General features: G+C 40.3%; 1 protein-coding gene across 3 annotated transcripts in view; it reads left to right on the forward strand.

The window, feature by feature from the left end:
* Nucleotides 1–1,519: 1,519 nt before the first annotated feature.
* The window catches only part of igsf11 (immunoglobulin superfamily member 11), a 105,931-nt gene continuing 87,795 nt past the window's right edge, over nt 1,520–19,655 (forward strand). For all 3 annotated transcript variants that reach the window (XM_016678997.1, XM_007566760.2, XM_016678998.1), the window contains exon 1: nt 1,520–2,082. In XM_016678997.1, the coding sequence (XP_016534483.1) occupies nt 2,022–2,082 (61 nt within the window). In that variant the 5' untranslated portion in view covers nt 1,520–2,021. The remainder of the gene's footprint in view (nt 2,083–19,655) is intronic.

Genomic DNA, 19,655 nt, shown 5'->3' on the forward strand with positions numbered 1-19,655 from the left:
AATGACTCAGATATGAGGGCCTAATATAGCAATCGTGATCAAAGAAGCCACTGAATTTTGTGTGTATGGCAAAAAAAAAAAAAAAAGAAGAAAAAAAGAAAACAGTTACACAGCAGAAAAGTAGCTCTGATTTATTAGAGTTTATATTTGTCATTGTTATTTATAGCAACAATAATTTAAATGCGGCATGAAACTAAAGCCGTAGCACTATGTGGGTGTCAAAAATTACTTTGTTTATAAGTATTCTATTCTATTCTATTCTATTCTATTCTATTCTATTCTATTCTATTCTATTCTATTCCAGTGTTCTCAGTCGTACTGTGCGCGCGCCGCAGGAGGGCATGAACGTCTCCCTCTTGTCTAGCGTCAGCGGTCTCCCAGCAACAACCGGGCTCGCGCTCATCTCAATCATCCGCAGCTGAGCGAAGTCAAGCCGCGCAGACTCACTCGCGCTGAAGTGGGCCGGCGGAAGTGTTGCCTAGAAAATAAACGCCTTTCTAGTTCAACCTTTCTTCGATTGATTCTGCCCAGACGGCTTGCTGTCGTGACATTACGTTCCTTCAAATAAAGTATAAGGTTAAGACGCTCGGCCCGTACAATAGCCTTGCAGGTCCTATTGGTTTAAGCTAACGGATCCTACATACACCCAAAACAGGAGGCACAGAAATAGGTAATAAAAATAGTTCAATTAAAACAACTTGTTTTCATTTCAGATATATTTAGACTGGATATGTCTTGAAGGAAACGCCTGGGACAAACTTTCACACCGCATATCCTTGTTATCAGCAGAGAAGGAAATTTGACATGTTTCTTCTTTTGCCCTTTAAACTGTTTGTGCACAAAAATAATACCAAATCAATGCCAGATATAGAAAGTTTAAGTTGTCATTGAAAACCTGCAGACAAGCAAGGTCCCTCGCAGCACCACTTTGGACAATTTTGTAGCCATAAAAGTGCAAAAATAAATCCATTTCAGACGTAGGAGGGTTAAACAAAATGTCAGGATTTGCCCAATAAAATCGATGTAACAATTTTCATTTTGCAATTGCAAATGTGTTGAATTCCAACAAATTTGTTTCAAATGTGTCATTCCTAACAATTTCACTTGAATCAAAAATTATTAGATTACTGTAATATTAAAAAAAAAAAAGTTGAAAAAATTGCTTGGTAGATATTTTAATTATTAAAGGACAAAATGTCAAGGGCAAAAAAAACATGTTTTCTGATTACAGAGCATCTTCTCTATCCTAACACACACCACGATCAAGCCTACTTTTTTATAGGAGTTTAGACAGTAACAGTAAGGCATCTCTGAGATTGTGAAGATACAACTATGAAGTAATATTATGCTAAATATAGGTATGCTTAAAAAAATACAGAATAACAAACACCGTAGTACAACTTAAATTGACTGGTCTGAGAACTTTAGACTTTGTCTGCATAATTCTGCAGGGCGTCTTTTATTTTGAAAAGCACAGAGCGGAACTGGTAGTGCCTCTCTTTCTGGCCAACTTTCTTGGAGGTCCGCTCAGCCAGAGCGGAGCAGACGAGAAACCATGGAGCGCAACAAGACGCGTCGGAGAGACTCAGCAAGCGGACGGGAAAAGTGCCAGCCTCGGAGCCTTTTCTAGGTCTCTTTCGGCGTCAGCAGGCAGATTTGGGGACGTCAGTGGGTGGACTCTGACTTCTGTGCAGGCGTGCGTAAAAGTGACTGGAGAGGTGCCGGTAGAGAAAAACAGTCTTGGAGTCACCGTCAGCTACCAACGGATAAGGAACGGTCGAGGAGAAGTGATCATAAGGAATCTGGAGTAGAGAGAGTATATAGAGACGCTGTGTTTTGTGTTTTCAATCATGTTTGAGGAAAAGACACGGGGGTGCGCTGCGTAAAGTCACAGATTTGTGTCCCATGTCGGTACAAGGAGCGGCTACTTTCCTTTAAGGAATCTGCGAATCTGCGAGAGTTCTGCCAAGAAACAAGCACTGAACTTATAGTGAGAACGAGTCTGTGAAAACTCCAGAACCATGGTGAAGTTTCAGAACTCAGACCTGTGGATAGCCTGGATGGTTATCTTCTGCATGGAGGGTAAGTTGTGTGGCACTTCTGAACTTGCATACTTACCCCTAACACCTCACTCTAGTTGTAGATTTACAGTGACGATAGGAAATGCTCAAAGAGGGCAAATCCTCCTGACAAAACTTTCTGCTTCTGCGCAGCTAAAACAGATCCATGTGGAATTAAACTATGTCAAACAAACAAACAAGGGGATAAAAACCCGTGCCACAGCCGTTTGATCCCAACCTTCCCTATTGGAGTCTGTGTGGATCAAGCAGACAAATCCCTGGCAGTTCCACAAAAACTAAAGTCCACATTTTCAAGCACTTTCGTCTCTCTCTCTCTCTCTCTCTCTCTCTCTCTCTCTCTCCCACACTAGTCGCCATGTCCTTTCTGTCCAAAGCGCTTTTGATTGTGAACGTCTTATCTCTAATGCGCTCTGCTGCGCCTGATATCGCCTTTGCTCGTCTTACACAACAGGATGTCTAAAATTATTATCTATTTGCGTGTCAAATCACGCAGTCGTCACTGATACACATGGACAGGCGTGGTTACAGTGGTGGTGGGACCGTCCGGGGTTTGAAATAGAAACGGAGCAGACGGTGGAGGGTTGCGCTGGTAATCCGTCCGATTAACGAGAAGTAGGCTATGGTGAGCAGCAGCAGAGCAGCAGCAGCGCAGGAGAGCGCGCCGGGCCAGGCGTCCCCGGAGGAAAACCACTGTGTATTCCTGCACTTCTCCAGAGGGAATTACACGATTTGCGTGTGCAAACATTGTGCTTCTTTGCTGACCTCTCTTTACTTCTTAGTTGCGGGGTTAGTGCATTATTCCTGCTGAATAATCCAGCGACATTCCTCCGTTGCACGTTAAGTAAGGTTGTTCCACTTTTGCTGTTTGTAGAAACTAGCAAGCCCAGAATTAAACACTTTGTATTACAGAACGGCTTTAGCTACAAAAAAAACAAACAAACAAACAAAAAAAAACTAAAATAAGATAATAATTATTACTACAAAATGAGTCTACTTTATTAAGTAAAAGAAGATATTAATTATTCCTCCATCATTAGCCTAATTTATTACATATAATTTATTAATAATAAGAAAGAATCCTCTAGCTTATTCATTGCAAAAGAGAAAGAAATGCTTGAACTCCCTCATACCTATGGACTGGTACGATAACCTTAGGTAAAAATGCGACATTGCATGAACACAAATGTTGAAAGTAATTGCACATATTCAGAGGGAAATCTGAAGTGCTTATTCCACACAACAGTAACTGAATTTTACCATTCTTTTCCATCTGTTCCTGGAGAAGAATTACCTTAATAATGCAAAAAGAACTGATCGACATCTTTACGTTCCACAGCACGACTATGATTTTTTTTCCAGATAAAACTGATAAACTTGTCCTTCTTGTAAGTGTTGTCGCCGTCTTTCATCCACCGTCTGTCAGTGTGCAGAAACATTTGGGTGAAAGGCTGGGGAAAGCTTTGCATTACTCTCCATAAGGCCTGAGAGGAGTCCAGGCCACTCATACGCTTTCTCCGGAACCTCATTGACAGTATGTTTAATTCTAGGAACATCATATGCCTAAAGAGTTTTAGGCACTTTTAAAAAAAGCTTGATACCGGTAATCTCCCCCATGTCTGTCTCAGAGTCAAACACCTTGGATTCAATATTTTCTCTGAAAGACACACTCCCTTTGCCACGATGTGTGAATCAGAGAACTAAAATTGATTGAATCTAATCCTTATCAGCCAGGTGTTTCACCCTGCTGTTCGCTTTTATTTTTAGCTGTATACCTCTGCTGACAATGTACTTTCTTGTGCCTCTGCAGCTTTACTCACATGTGGGTAAAAATGCATAATTTGATTGTTGAGACCAGTATTGGCCTATAAATGAACAAGAGCATTTACCTATGTTTGTTCTCCCGCTGCATCTGTTCCTCTAGAGATCAGGATCCACTAAGATAACTAAGTGCAAATTAAATCATTTAGGACTCCAGTGTGAGCTCTATTAACAGTCCAACTTGTTTATGGTCAGCGCTCCTTTCCTCTTCTCACGTCTTCCAGTGTTTCTATAAATAAGCTCTGATGCAGCAAAGCCAGTATTGATTGTTGTTGCTTGTTTTGGCAGCATGTACTGACCTCCACCTTTTTTTTTTTTTCACGCCAGACATTGTCACTAGAATAATTTGATCAGTTCCAATAAGTGTAAGCGGACACTTCATTGTTTGGGGGTTTCTTAGCAATGAGAACTGAGAGGATTCACTCCTGTTTAATTGTTGTTGATCTCTGTTGTCAACCGCTAGACTGGAGGAGAGGAATGTTGTTGAAAAACTGAAAGAGGAAAAGTTTTGAAAAAAAATAAATAAATAAAACTGTCAGTGACCTAAACAGAACTCCTTACTGACTCAGCTTAGCTCATCGCTGGTTCTTCCAAGCTCTCAGCATTAGTTAGAGGACATGTCATGTTCTCTTTAGCCGTCATCGCTCCCAAGTTACTCATAAATATTCTATTTTCATCTCTGAGTTGGTTGCATTGATGGAAAGTTGACTTTCCTACTATTTCCTACTATTTAAAAGATTTTAACATTTTGACTTATTATACTAATAATCATCAAGCTGTTATGTTTAGATGTTATGCACATTAATTTTTTTGGCACCCTGCTGTTAAAAACCCAGAATGAGTGCTATTATTATTATTTTTTTTTCTTTTTAACATGATTCTGTTGAGCCACTTTTAAAAAGCAATGTTTGATTTCCAATGAATAATTTTCATAGCATTTTATTTATTATTACTTTTGTCTCGTTCACGTTATTTCAGTGACCGATGGGTTTTTCAGTGATAAACAGAGGTCCAACAATTTTGTCAACATGTATGCCACCGACCATTTTACAGGAAAAATTGTGCCATGTAGACGTGTAAAGACGGTTCAGACTACCCCAAAATCCTTGGAACTGTAACGGTACAAAGTGTTTCTCAAAAGAATTGAATTTGGGGCTGGTGTTTTACGAAGGTACACCAAATTTTCTAGCGACTAAAGCGTAAAGCGACTGAGAACCTCTTGTCATTTTCCTTCCGCTTTTGAATTTTGCACTACATTGTGCTGGCCTATCACTCAAAATCCTAATGAAATACATTGAAGTCTGTGGCGGCACCATTAGAAAATGTTGAAAAGTTCAAAGTAAATTAATACTTTCACAAGGCACAGTACAGCAGGGTCTATGTTCTTATAAACTGATTTGGGACTTGACACAACAAACCCTCAGGCGATATACCAGCACAGAGCTCCTCTGTCCATGATGCCCCGATTTTTTATTTTTGCGATCCACCCAGAACATCGCCGCGGGGTGCAGCAGGGGCCGATCCGGGGCTTCAATCAATTCGACAAATTAAATCCAAGCGGAGGTTGTGACTGAACTTTTCAACCATCTGCTTTTATTTGTTTTGCTGGTGTGCATAGCACATCTTATGGAACATTTCAAATTAGCATTCACAGGAACGTTCAGATTAGCCTCCAGGCTTAAATCTGGCTGTCCGCATGTTTTGGGTGAGAAGCCCAGTGAGAACAAAACGCATTAGAGTCGGAGACAACATGAAGTTTTCTCAAGCTCGTTGACATTCAGGGCACTTTGTGCTTGCATCAAAGCTGAACTCAGACCAATAAATCTGCTCTCCTCTCTGACCATAAGCTTGTTAACCTTTGAGGGTTTGCTTAAAAAAAACAGCCTGAAATTGCAAAGCGGGTCTGGATTGTCTGTCGTATGCTGCCTCGTTCTGTTCTCGGATTTAATTTCCGAGTCTGATGTCTGATCTGCACCTCTCAGTTTTTAGCAATGAGCAGCACTTTGTTGAGATTACGGCTAAAAAACCCACTGAAATATCTCTGGGAAAACAGTGTTAAACTGGATGGGTAAACCAGGTTTTACATTACAACAGAGAGAGAATGTTTACGCACGCATGGGTCGATGCTAAAGCATGAGAACACGTTTCAGTGATTTATTTAGGATTTTTAAATAGACAAACACAAAGTGGTGCTTAAAAGTGAACAAGAATGTATTTAACATTGCACAAAAAATTCTGTAAAGTGTGGTGTGTTTATGAATTCAGTCCGCTTGCGTGAATATCTTGTAGAACCTCCCTTCACTGCTGCCTATTTAAGATCATTGTGCTGCTGGAAGGTGAAGCTCTGCCCCAGCCTGAAGTCTTCTGCAGCATCTTTCAGATTTTCTTCAAGGACTGCCCTTTATTTAGCTCAGTCCATCTTCCCATCTCCTCTGACCTGCTTCTCCACAGTGCGATGCTCTCAACAGCCTCTTATTCTTCTGTTGTTGTATGTCCAAGAGAATGTGCAATGTTAGAAAGTCTCATGTTGGCCTTGTCTGACAAGATGGCCTTCTCCCAACTTGAACGTCTGAGTACTTCCTCTCAACATTGTTTTCATTCCTGCTCCTGTTTTGTAAAGGCTAGATTTGTGGTGTGCTTGAGCAACAGTTGCCCTGGTAACGGATTAGCCCACCTGAGCTGTGGATCTCTCCAGCTTCTCCACAGTTGCTATGAGCCTCAGCTGCTCTTTGACTATAGCTGTCATTGCCCCACTTTAAGCCTCACAACTTTCTGCTTGACCTGTTGACCTTGACCTGTCTGTTGTGATCTTTGGTCTTTGCTGACACTGTTATTGAATTAATGTTCTCTAACAGACACGAGGCCATTTATACTGATGTTAAATGCAGCAAAGGTGGACACCATTTACAACTTTTGGGACTTTTGAAAGCAATTCGTTGCACAAATTTAGAGATTTCTTTTAATAAAACATTTAAAAAGCCGTCCGTCTGTCTATCTATTGTCTTGCATTTTATCTGGGGTTGGGTTGCAGGGGGCAGCAGCTTGAGCAGAGAGACCCAGACGTCCCTCTCTCCAGCTCCTTCGGGGGAATCCCAAGGCGTTCCCAGGCCAGCTGAGAGAAACAGTCCCTGCAGCGTGTTCTGGGTCTTCCTCCTCCTCCTGAAGGTGGAAGATAAAGTACAAATAACTTTGTAGTAATCAGTGTACTCTGTCAGCTAAGATGTTTCTATGGATGCTTGGTTTTGCTGTATGTTTTTGTTTACAGTTAGTGAAAAAAAATCACTGAAAAAAATAAGCTTTCAAAAGAAAAATAATAACAGTACACCTAAATGCCCTTCGACACACTGGGCTTTTAAGGCCCACTCCACTCCTGTCACCCTATGTGATCTCTCCTTGATGTTTGATGAAGTCCTCCTAACGCAATATACCGTCTTTCACTGCTAATGCAGAACACGATAAAAAAATAATAATCATCCACTCTGTGTAATTTTCATCTGGTGAGTAGTGTCCCCCCCGCCCCCACCCACCTCTTTACGCCTGCTGCTAAAAAGGAGCAGCTGGAACAAGAGTGTTGGACAGATGGAACTTTCCACCTCGATTATTTTTCACACTAAAAATAGCCTCTCAAAAAATTAAAAGACCTCTGGGACCCCGTGCAAAGTGCATGCGCACGTGTGCGGCGCACGTCTGAGCGACAGAGACATGGGTTAACTTCAGACGACGAATCCGTCCCCCTGGATGATGGCAGCAGCAGTCGTCCTGGGAGTGTGAATGAATAAAAGATGGGCAGATATTTGGAGGAGGGAGCGAGAGAGAGAGGAGCTTTTGCCCAGTCCCCTGGTCTCTTAAGCACACATTAAACTAAACCCCAAAGAGTGCACAGGGCCGCGGTGCTGTGCGGCACTTGGCCCGAGCATCTGGGCTGAACATCTGATGTGGACGGTTCACAGAGGTTTGGGGGGCTGGAGGTTTGGGGCTCTGAGGTTTTTCGGGTTGGCTATGTCTTTAATCAAAAGGAGGTAAACATGAGCACACGCAGGGAGCAGGGTGATGTTGACGCACTGCTGTTATCATTTGGGTCTGATACTGCACTCGGCGCATTCGGGTTGGATGATGAAACTGCAGGCATCGTGAAGACGCCTGTGCACTTGTCAAACAAAATTCAAAGAGATTTTTTTTTTCTTTTTGTTGCTTAGAGTCTTGTAAAAAAACTTTGATTTCTGATGCAAGTTAATTCATTTCAGATAAGAATAAGATAAGAAGTTTTATGAACTAAGTGACTTTCATTTATGATAGGGACGACATTAAAAGCTTTTCATCAGTGAGTAAAGAATTAGAATGAAACGATGTGCTGCACAAGATCTGACCACAGCAAGATAATTTTCCCTTTCTGTGTTCCGTGTGATAAAGAGATTATTTTAAGAGCTGTTTTAGAACTTTATGTTTGGTTTTAGGTCCAGGAGTGCTGCATACCCATATTCCTGAGAATCCATGATAATATCCGTGTCTGGGACAGACTGTGACAGCTTGTAGACGTTAAACGAGAGGAACTTTCAGCTTGATTTTCCTCTTCAGCATGGTTCTGTGTGAGCTCGTGGTGAGCCCTTACTATATGCATATTTAAAGTCGATGTCTTCCTCATGTCACGGCACCCTGACGATCCTGCCCTTGAAACGATCAGCCCTGTTTTGCCGGCTGCTAAGGTTTTGACGGTTGAGCCTTCGCTGTCAGCTCTCGCGCATCACTTCAGTAACTCAGGGAGATGTTTGCCTCATGCAGACACAATATGAGTTGGATCACTTTTTTGTGTGTATACCTTGAGAGATTTAGATAACTGCTTGTTCTCAGAAACTTTGCTTTTACTTCAAAGGTTAAAAGTTTGGTTTACTAAAAGTTTTGCGACAATAAGGCAAACAGAAATAAATCAGTTTAATCTGTATAATCGCAGTGTTTCCAGTTTGAAGTGTTGGGAAACAGACCAATCAGAAAGAATTAGTATTGTTTCTGAGACCTCAAAATATTAAGATTAAGAGTTAGTAATCCACCTTTGAATCTCTGTAACACTTCAAATAGCCCAGTTGTAGTTTTACAATCAAACAGAAACACTTTAAGGTCCGTCCTGACGGTATTTATCCTCCTGGACCGGACTAAAATATTGCCGTACTCATTTTCTTCCAGGCACCAGCTCAAACTCTCATGTCCGTAACAATCCATGTTAATTGACTTATACTTCACAGAAGCCCTCCTACACCGCTCACTTCCTTGGGTTGGTGCGCTTGATAGATTGTGGCTCTCAGGGACTGCCACGGGGTCGTTAAGTTGTTCTCTGTTGTTGCTGGGAATAGTTGCTGTGTTCATCACTGTAAGCCTTTATGTGCACAGATCAATGGAGAAAGAAATACATTATTCCCACAGGTGTGTGGGTGGATGCGTGTGCGTGCGTGTGTGTGTGTGTGTGTGTGTGTGTGGTGACAGATGGGGTGTTTGGGCTGATGAACCTCTGGAACATAAATTTCACTTGTCCCAAAGGATCAAGGTTTCCCCGAGCCCGTAATGACCTCATCAGTCTAAACCACCAATCACAAAGCTTCAGGTCACACTGTGTTTGAGGTTCGTTAAGCAGCGCTCACTAACACTCTCTTCCATTGCTGATTTTCTTAGTTGATGACTGAATTAGGTGGTAGATTGTTTAATAAAAATATTAAACAATCTATAGGTGTTGGTGGTCACTAATCATTTCTTTTTAACATTCATATTTTTAAATAACGAGTTCCCATAAAACAATAAGTGGATCATCAGTATTTGCAGGAGTTTGGGGACACAGCTACCCACAAATAGCTAAAATTTGCAAATGCTTGAGACCCTCTCTAAAAACAACTGCATATCTTAATACTTCAAACACCTAATATTAGTTCTTTATTGGGTATTAGTAGGTATTAATATGTATTGTATCAAAAATGGAGAAGCAGCATTCAGTTTCTATCTACCTCAAATCTGAAACAAACTTCCAGAAAACTGCAAAACAGCCAAAACACCAAATTCTTTTAAATCATGGTTAGAGTTGCTTTTGATTAATAATAACTGAACATTTGACCAGTAGATTTGATGTATATTTGATTGATGATTTTGATAACGACAAAATGTAATGCTTGTAACTTGCTTTCTTGATTGGTTACTGTGTTATGTTTTATCATGTAAAGCACTTTGAACTGCCTCGTTGCTGAAAAGTGCTATGGAAATAAACATGACTTGACTTAAGTTGTATGAGGAGCCAGTAATTGTGGCGAGACAATTATTTATTAACATGGGACTTTAATTGCCCTCTGAAATAATGTCGGTAAACGAAAGGCTGAATATTTCAACATTTTTCATTGTGTGACTATGTTACAGCACTAAAAACACAATTTGATTAATGTTTTTTTTACGTGTCTTTGACAGGGACGCCAAAAAGACTAAAGGATGCTGTCAGTTTAGCCAAGCATGACAGTGTAACTGACAGTCATCCTCAAAGTTTCCAGGTTTATAAAACATCTTCCACTGGGTTTTAATCATTAATCTGTTTTAACATGTTGTCTGCTCCCACAAATCACTCCACTGGCTCCACAGTGAATGCATACAGAGAGGCGATGGTCTCCTTTTACGCACACATTAGTCTGAAGTTTTGCATGCCACTGCGCATTTCGATACTTTTATTTCTTTGGTTTATTTTCCTAAAATAAGCAGCGCATTTGCTGGATTTATAAGGATATTTGCTACACACGAAGTGGTGCACATTAAAAGCAGATAATATTGTAATCTTATTCTCTGAGAGCACAAATGACTACTTTTTCTGCTGTCTGCCCTCATTAGAAGCAGTTAAACATGATGAGGGTAGTGTCAGGGAACGCACTGATGCTGATGTGGTCAGAGTATTACCACTCAAATGAAGAGATTTTTAAAGCACTAATGATTATCACTGTGCAGAAGCAGCTCCGCAGTGCTCCTTGGGGCAAAACAGAGAGTCTTTCCTCTGTCTACACTGACAGACGGCTCGTTGGGAGTCGTGTTTGCTCAAGGATGCGATGACGGATGTGGATTCAGCTGTGGGATTCTTTTAGAGAAGAGCTACCCCTACATGAGTGCGTTCTGACTGTATATTGGCATTTTCATCTCCCCTCTCTGAAGTATAACAGCCTCGCACCAGTAATTTGAAATTGACTGTTAATTGATCCTTTCAACGATTAAATGAGCTTACAGAGCTTGATGAACCCAGTTGGTGAACTGGTGTCATTCTGAGAGACAAGCTGATCACATGACCATTGATTTGAGCTTCGTGTCTGACAAAGACAGCTATGCATTTTCCAAGAATAGACAGGAGATAATTTTATTTGGATGCATGTAATTTTGTAAATTGTATACTTTTAAACTGATGGGACGTTTGTGCTTGTCTGTAATGACTGCTAGATGCTGAGCCGACACAAGAAATCATGCTTTTCTGCCTTTAGACGCCTCTAAGGAGCCAAACTCTCAGACATAAGGCTGCCTCAAACATAACAGAGAACTTCTAAGCTTTGGGAAGCTTCTTACTGCAGCATGAACATTTTTTGTTTGATGAAACGTCATTTTTTTTCATGTTTTTACCCCCCTTACCGTCACCCCGAAGCAACATGCTTGTTAGAAATCCTTTGCCGTGTGGCCTTGGTGCCGATGAACCAAACTCCAAACCATTTACGTCTGTTGCCCTGACTCTCGGAGACATTGAGCTGCTCCGGCTCAGTCAAAATGCTGAATACTGCAAAGAAAAAAGGAGAACAGAGGGGAACAAAGTGAAAAAGGGACAGATTCTCCTGCATTAAATATGCTCAGGGCTTTTCGCTGCCATTGGTAATTCATAAAGTGGCTGCTGGGGTAAAACGTAGCTGTTTTATACAGTCGTTTTCTCCTGTGCAGAGCTCCTGCTCTGTTTACCGCCTTAACTGTACCAAAAGTCATTTGGAAATCACTTGCTTTGGTAGCAGGCTGCTAAAAGCATCATATTTAGTTTTGTTTGGTTCAGTAATTACTGGGACTGAGGAACATGACATGGAAAATAGACAAAGAGTGGATGTTACTAAGGCGAGGATTAAAAGCTTGCTCAAAAAGTTGATGTGACATTTACTTTGCTTAAAACAAAGCTAAAACACTGATTTCTTACTGAACTGTCCACACATCTCCCAGAGGAAATTAGTCAATGTCTTTATTTATATAGTGCTTTTATCCAAAGTGCATTAGAGTGAGCCTCTGAGGTATTTTGGGGTCCTCACAGAGGACATTTTGGACAGAAGGTGCTTTGGATCGAATCACTGAGCCTGTTATGTAGCGGAGCCGCTCCACCTGCCGCGGCTCAGCCACCCCACAGTGGAGGCAGTCTCCTTGCAACCATTCAAGTTCAGCCAGAGAGCACAAACTTCATCCTCCCATCCTGCTGTGGACAGTGAATGATGAAGGATTGCATTTTCTTGCAGAAATGATAAAATGCTAATTGGATTAATTACTAAAGATTCAGCAATGAACAGACTGATCAGTTCTCTGTTCATGTTACATTTATGCACACTCCTAGATTCAGGAGAGCTAGTCTTCTTATGATGCTAACTCCTATGTGTGTAGTGCCTATGTATTTTCTCATTACAACACAAATAGTACAACTAAAGAGTTAATAGCTTTAGCTCTTTAGACATTCTGGGCATTTTTTTTATTGCCCAGAATTTTGGACAATAAATTCTTGTTCACTATCACACTCATGTAAATCAGAGCTGTGGCATCATTGTAAGGACCTTAAATGCAACATGAGTGAAAGGTGAGCTGTGAGTGTAAAACACTTTGACTCTGAAAATTTGTGTTAACTTGAGTTGCTCCCGGCAAGAAAAGGTGGCACTGTAGTTTCATTTTATATTTGTCCTTTGACTTGTGTGCTTGACTCTCTCATTATTTCTCATTTTTCTCCAAGTTGACAATCTTTCACAACTACAAGCCCAACTCCTCATTCTGTCTTCATCACAACCTCTTTGTGTCTCTTTCTTTCCTGTCTCCCATGTGACCGTGAATTCAATTCAGCTCTTTTGCTTCACGTCACCTTTTTTCCTCCACGTTTTCCATTGTTTCTCTTTCTTCCCATCCTCGATTTCACTCTATTCCTCGCTTACACGTAATCAAAAGTATCCCTCCCTGCGTGTGTCACTCCATCCTCCCACACGATTGGCCCGTCGCACGAAGAGTTCCCAGGGATTGAGGGTGAGGCTGAGCGGTGGTCCTGGGTCGTCCTGTCTGTGCAGACAGTGAATGAGCTTGTCAGATATGATGTGCACGAGCAAACAGGAGGAGTCGAGTGCATCACTGTAGGCGCCCAGCGAAGGCGAGGGAGATCCCATCTGCGCTGTGTTACAGCAGACTTCACCGTGCCTTTTGTCTCTGATGGGTCCAAAAGAATAGAATGAGGGGGGCACCAGGTGGGACTCTGACAAAGTGGTCGAACACACGTCTGCCGCTGTGCGCAGACTCTTTCAGATACTTCTCATCGCATTTGCAGGCCGACGCTGGGCAGAGCATTCACATATAAAAAACATACGTGCATACTCTGTTTGTCGCACAGGAACATGGCTTTGCTGATGGACACAAGGAGATAACTGAGGCTTAAAACGGTTTCGTACAGAATGAATCAGTTTCTATGTTTTAATCTTTTTTTTCCCCCTCATCACACTGCAACACCGCCTTGCTGGAAAGCCAGGGCTAGATAAACTTGTGCTCAAGCAGCTATTGTACATTCTGTGTGAGCATACACTTAGACCCTTGTTTCATGTTTATTTTGTCATCCAAAGAAAGGAAAACAAATTGACTTGAATGTAGTTGTTGCTTCCGACAAATGTATCAGGCAGAATGTTTTCCATTCGCAAGTGAGATTGTCTTTAATGGGCAAATCCGATCAAATAGGTATGCTTTATAATTTATTCCTATTTTATGATGACTTTGTACACTTATTGCCACCGTATTGTGCTTATTAAATCAAAACCACAGAGGTACAATTAGGGAACCGTTGTCGAAGGTGATATGCACAAAAAAGAAGCAAAGCAAATTAATATAAAAAGTCGTTTTACATTTTAATAAAGCTGGAGCTAAGAATACAGCAAAGTCTACAAAGCAAAAATACAAAGCAGTGGCTGGAAACTTGGGCTTGCAAAATTGAATCCAGAATGCAGGGCAGAAGAGACTGATAAGTAAGGAAACAAAGATGTAAATTACAATTACAATATGAAAAACAAATTGAGACGCAAATAAATTGAGAAAAAAGACCAAAGTTTACACAACATGGCCGCAAGATCCACAGACCATGACAGGATGTAGTTACTGATGTCTGTGCCATTACCAGAGATGGCTGCTGATCCAGTATCCAGAAATGACTTTACTGGCAATCTGTCCAAAAATCTGATTTAAGATCCAAATCTAATTCATCTGCTGTCTGAATAAATCCTCAGACTGAGCAAAACCTTGTTAACTAGCCAACTGATTACTTGGACGAACAAGGAAATGTCTGACACTTTTCTGGGTTTTAAAAATGATTTTAATAATATTCGGAGGTTGCCACCATTTTTTTATTTTTTATTTTTTTTGTCTTGCAACCAGACAACCTTATGAGCTGGAATGTATTGAGATATTTGTGTGCCCATTTTCTTTGCGTCAACAGTTCCCAAAAATATTGTCCTTTGTGTACAATTTCTTTTTCGAAGGGTTCTTAAAATCATTTTGGGTGGTCTCTTCTAAATCAGGTCAGGTTTTATTTTTGGGATTCCAGTGCTGCTGCATTACGGTGCTTTATGCCGTTATTCTCATGTTTTTCTTTGCCTTTATCTCAGCAAATTTAGTTGGGGGGGGAAAAAGTTTGCTATTGTATTCTTACAAGAAGTGAGCAGTTTCTTTTTCCTTTTGTGACAGTGTTCTGTCGCCTATGTTTGAACAAAATAAGGGGCATGGATATCGAGTGCACCATATGTTTCTGTGCCCCCTCTAACCTTTAATCCATGCCTCTGCTAGATTATCTGGTTGCTCTCCCTGGCAGCCTGGAGGGGGCTGGGGGAAACTTGGTCCAGTATGTTGCACTTTGCCAGTATGAGTACTGTAGTCCTAGTGTACTCATTATACACATCCATTCAGCCCAGTAAACTGCAGTGCCAGAATATGACAAGCCAAATTCATCATTAGGATCACATAAAAAAAAAAATTAAAAAAAAAAAACAGCAACCCACCCAGCCATACAACACGACACACTCAAAGGTCCTCATCAATCCCTCACTTATGCAGTAATATCTCCAGGATTTTGCACAGACTTAACTGACAGATAGTGCCAGATAGTTGTGTTGTCAGTGATCCTAATAGATGCTCTGAGTGTGCATGTTCTATTTGCTCAGTAAAGCCTTTTAGGTACATCCTCCAATATGCCAGATATCGGAGGAGCTTTAAATGAGCATAGTGCAGTAAAATGAACCTTGTCCTTCAGGACACTGTCAGTGACATATGGAGTAACAAAACATATAACGTATATAACAAGAAGATACGGATTCTTTTATGGACACCCTAAAACTCCCTATAAAAACAGAAGCTGCCACGTTATGGAGCCAACATGAAAAGGTTCATTTGTAAAAAGCTGCTTTAGACAAAAGACGGTCACTGCAGCTTTTATTTTAAGCATAAGTTGACACGTAGTCAACTACAATTAACTACATAAAGGGTGTGGAGAAAGCTTATTTTTTATGTGCAATCAAATTGCCCAGTTAAACCTAAAATCTACTCCTAGGCGGTTTTTGAAGTTTGGAAAAGTTTGCAACAAATGTTTGTTCTGTTATATTTTGCTGTACACTATTAAATCAATTGAGTTTGCGACCTCTTGTCTCCTGCTATTTCTGTTTAGCAAACAGCATTCGCAGTGTGTGGAGTATCTCTGCTTTGAGGCAGATCTGATGTTACTGTTGACGCACTTAACAATCTGATTCACTAGAGCTTCATAAGTAGCCAATATAGTTCAACTGACCAATCGCACACAAATCAGTCCAACGCAGTTTGATTTGTTGTAGCCAAATAAGAGACAGTTTAATGTGAGCTGTGGGATGTTCCTTTTCACACATTACCCTACGGGGTCCACAAGACACAAAGTGTGAAACTCATCCCTACTGTTTACAACATAAACACAGAGACCATGAGAGAGACAAGGCGTTGGTAATTTCACATATAAAGGAGGGTGCAAAGTTTGCCAGCGTGATTGTGACGAGAAGGAGTGGAAGACAGGAGGCTATAAGAACAAATGATATGATTTTTGTCACTGAACTGATTTCAGTACTGACCACGCTGGGTTCTTCACTCAATAAACCTATGGAGAAACATTTGCTTTTGCAGATTTTAAACAAAAAAAGTATTACTGCACATATGGGTTGAGGTTCACTGGATGCAAATGTTTGTCTGATTGTTAAAATAACTGCGACAAGACCGGAACTTTATGTAACTGACATGCCATACGAGCAAACAATTCTGCTCCAACACAAGAATGATAACAGGAGAAGAGTCTTACAATAGTTCCTAAGTCTCCAACATATATTATGTCTTTCATCAGACTGGACAAGATGTTGTGGATACAAACATTTAAACACACAGCATCCATCCTCCACTGATGCTCTTGGATCGTACGGGTGTGTTACTTAGTTAATGGAGCCAAAAACAGTGAGCATAAAGTCACAGTGCGCGGCAGCTAATGATACATATATCATAGCCACATTTGATTTCTGGTTTTAAAATGTACATGGGTTGAGATGAATACAAGCTGTTAAAAAAACATAAAGTTTTCTTTATGAAAAGGATACATGTGTGAACGCCTTCATGTTTTTCCTAGTTGTAGAGAAGACCTGACACACTTGAAGGGGATTGAAGCAACTTTAGTAAAATTGCATCTGGGTTTCAAAGGATTAAAGCGATGGCATTCATCTGTTATTTCCAAGTCGGCACACAGTGTTCACCCGACTGACTTCTGTCTTCTTCTATGTGATATAATCCCAGGAATTATTCCACTAATATCCAGATTTAACAGTAATTCCTGAAAAATGAAAACTTTTATTTCTTCTGCTCATTATTATTATTAGGTCACAGGAAGTACTTATTCTCCTTAATTACAGATTAAACCAACACACAGGTGTAACCAGCTGACTGTGGCAGGCTACTTTACTTGATGTAAACCTGTTAATGTGTCTGATTCACTTTTCTCTTAAAAACCAACCCCTTCAGATTTTTCTTTTTCCAAGCCCAACTATTGTCTGGATACAGTGTTTACATGTTGTTGCCACTAATTCAGCAGCTCCAACATCACTTGGCATCATGGGGGAGATGTTCTCCTCACAATATAGCAAAGAGGCTTTTCGTCACCGAAGGGCTAATTGTGTCTCATTAGATATTTTACTGATCCTTTCCTGTCAGAGTTGCTCAGAAAGCCAAAGCCCTCCTAATCTCCTTAAATATGAGCAGAGATTACAGCAGTTTGCATGGCAAGGTATCTGGAAACATGTTTGCAATTAAGATAAAGAGATGAGAAGAAGAGCGCATTAATGGGACACAAAACAGGATGCAATTCTTGCATGTGCTGTTATCAGTCAGTTTGTCAGTAAAACCACAGTATGTGATTGTACTTTGAAACAAACATTTTACTGACTCACTTTCATCTGGATTTAGGTATTTGTTCCTATCTTCCTGTTTTTTAACCAACCAACTAACAACATGACTATGACTTTATTTAAGACTAAGAGTTCATAAACCTTGGATGTGGGTTCTTTTTCATGTGGCTCATATCTTGTTATTACCACTTTCTGCTCCCCCTTCTCTTGACTGCGGCTGCGGCAGTGAAACAAGCCTTCCTTGTTTCCACTGTGACCAATGAGGCCGTGACGTACTTGCCTTCTCTGATGAACCATGGCGGCTTATCCATACCCAACATGTCTGCCAAGGGATGATTTCTGAATATGGAACAATGTGTAACCTATTGAACACAGGCACAAATCTTTTACTAAGATGGGCCTTGCTACAGATTATATTTGTCACGTGCTTCGTGACCCTGCTTTATAGATTATGGATTATTTGATCAGTTTAGCAGCTTTTTTTTTTTTTTTTTTTTTTTGCAATGCATGTAAAACCTTCATATGTTTTTGAGTTGATATATTTTCCCAGGCTTTGTTTAAAAATAGAGAATGAAATGAATCAGTACTTACTCAGATTAAGAGACAGGCGGGAAAGAAATTAAGTCAATTTACTTAACAGGCATGCCTCAGTAGATTTATGCCCACTGCCAGATAAAACCAAGGTGTATAATTGGGGTTAAAGGAGGATACAGATAAACAAACTCTTGACCTCTTTCATCAAACAGACAGCTCAAAGGAAGTGAGTGTAATGATGTAGATGCAGCTCCAGGTCTGTACTGCACTACATTTTAAATAATAAAAAAACAACAACAGTATTTTGTGATCAGGATTGGAGGACGACAGATTTACCTTCCAGTGTAGTGCCTAATAGATATGTGTGTGGGTAATTTTCTCTTGATTGTCGATGACAGCCTGCCGGCCAGCTCCCTATGATTGTAAATGGTGACAGGATGCATAAAGGATGATGAGATCAGATAAATATAATTGTGCAAGCTTGTTTACTATTTCCGTGCTTGCAGAGGCAACTGGAAATCAGATCTGGAGCAAATTGGGAGCTGGTGAAGGGCTCAGGGTGACTGCAGTCTGATCAAACCCTCTGAAGCAGCATTTTGATGGAAACAAAAACCAAAACAAAATGTAACAAAATGTAAATTGATGTCTTGGCTGGTAAAGCTTTTGATTACATGGATACTGATGATGTAGGATTTTTTTTGTTTAGTTTATTACTAGGCCAGTCTCACTCTCAGTTTTACTGACAGCTTTAAATTTACAATTTTCATGTCAGGGATATGGGTTAAACATTTTTTAAAGAAACATTTTCTTTAAAACTGAGTCATTTTTGTGTTTAGCTCTACTTCATATTGGTGGATGTGTTTCATTTACACTGGAAAAACGGTTAGACAAAAAAAGTCTTAAATTTGTCCTGCATAAAACTGTGGACTGAGGCCAGTGGAGAAACCTTGGTGACCAAGGAGTCTTACTGCTTCAACTTCAAGTGCAGTTTGATTTTCTGACATTTGGGTAAAGACTCTAATTCACTGGCGTCTTCTCGACAAAACAACTTAATTTTATTGCATATTTCTAATAGCCTGTTTAGTAAAAGATAATTTAATTACAATTGAATTGTTAATTCCTTTATTGGAATTAATTTCAGTAACAACATTTAAAATTGTGCATCTGTTCACTAAAAATTAAAAATTCCGATTCAAACATAAACTCTCGTATAACTTGTCATTTATGTCACCATGTACTCATTTGTTGAGACCAATTCATTTGGATTAAAGTTACATGCATGAATAATGTAAATTCCCAGAGAGAGATTGACGTCAGAGAGATTCTATGTTCTTCTATAAAGTCTCCTGTTTGCATTTCTGTGTATGTTTCCACACACACAACACACACACAAACATATATGTATCAACACATTTGCACACATCCACACAATGTCAAACAATCTAATTAGCCACCATCTTGTCAATTGGGGTAATTACCCAAAAGACCATTAAGTCTTTTCTCCCCGTCACAGCTGTAATTATGGCAAACCAACAATGATGTGCAATTACTGCTCGCTGTC

Source organism: Poecilia formosa, unplaced genomic scaffold (assembly GCF_000485575.1).
Source record: "Poecilia formosa unplaced genomic scaffold, Poecilia_formosa-5.1.2 Scaffold198, whole genome shotgun sequence".
NCBI classification, from domain to species: domain Eukaryota; kingdom Metazoa; phylum Chordata; class Actinopteri; order Cyprinodontiformes; family Poeciliidae; genus Poecilia; species Poecilia formosa.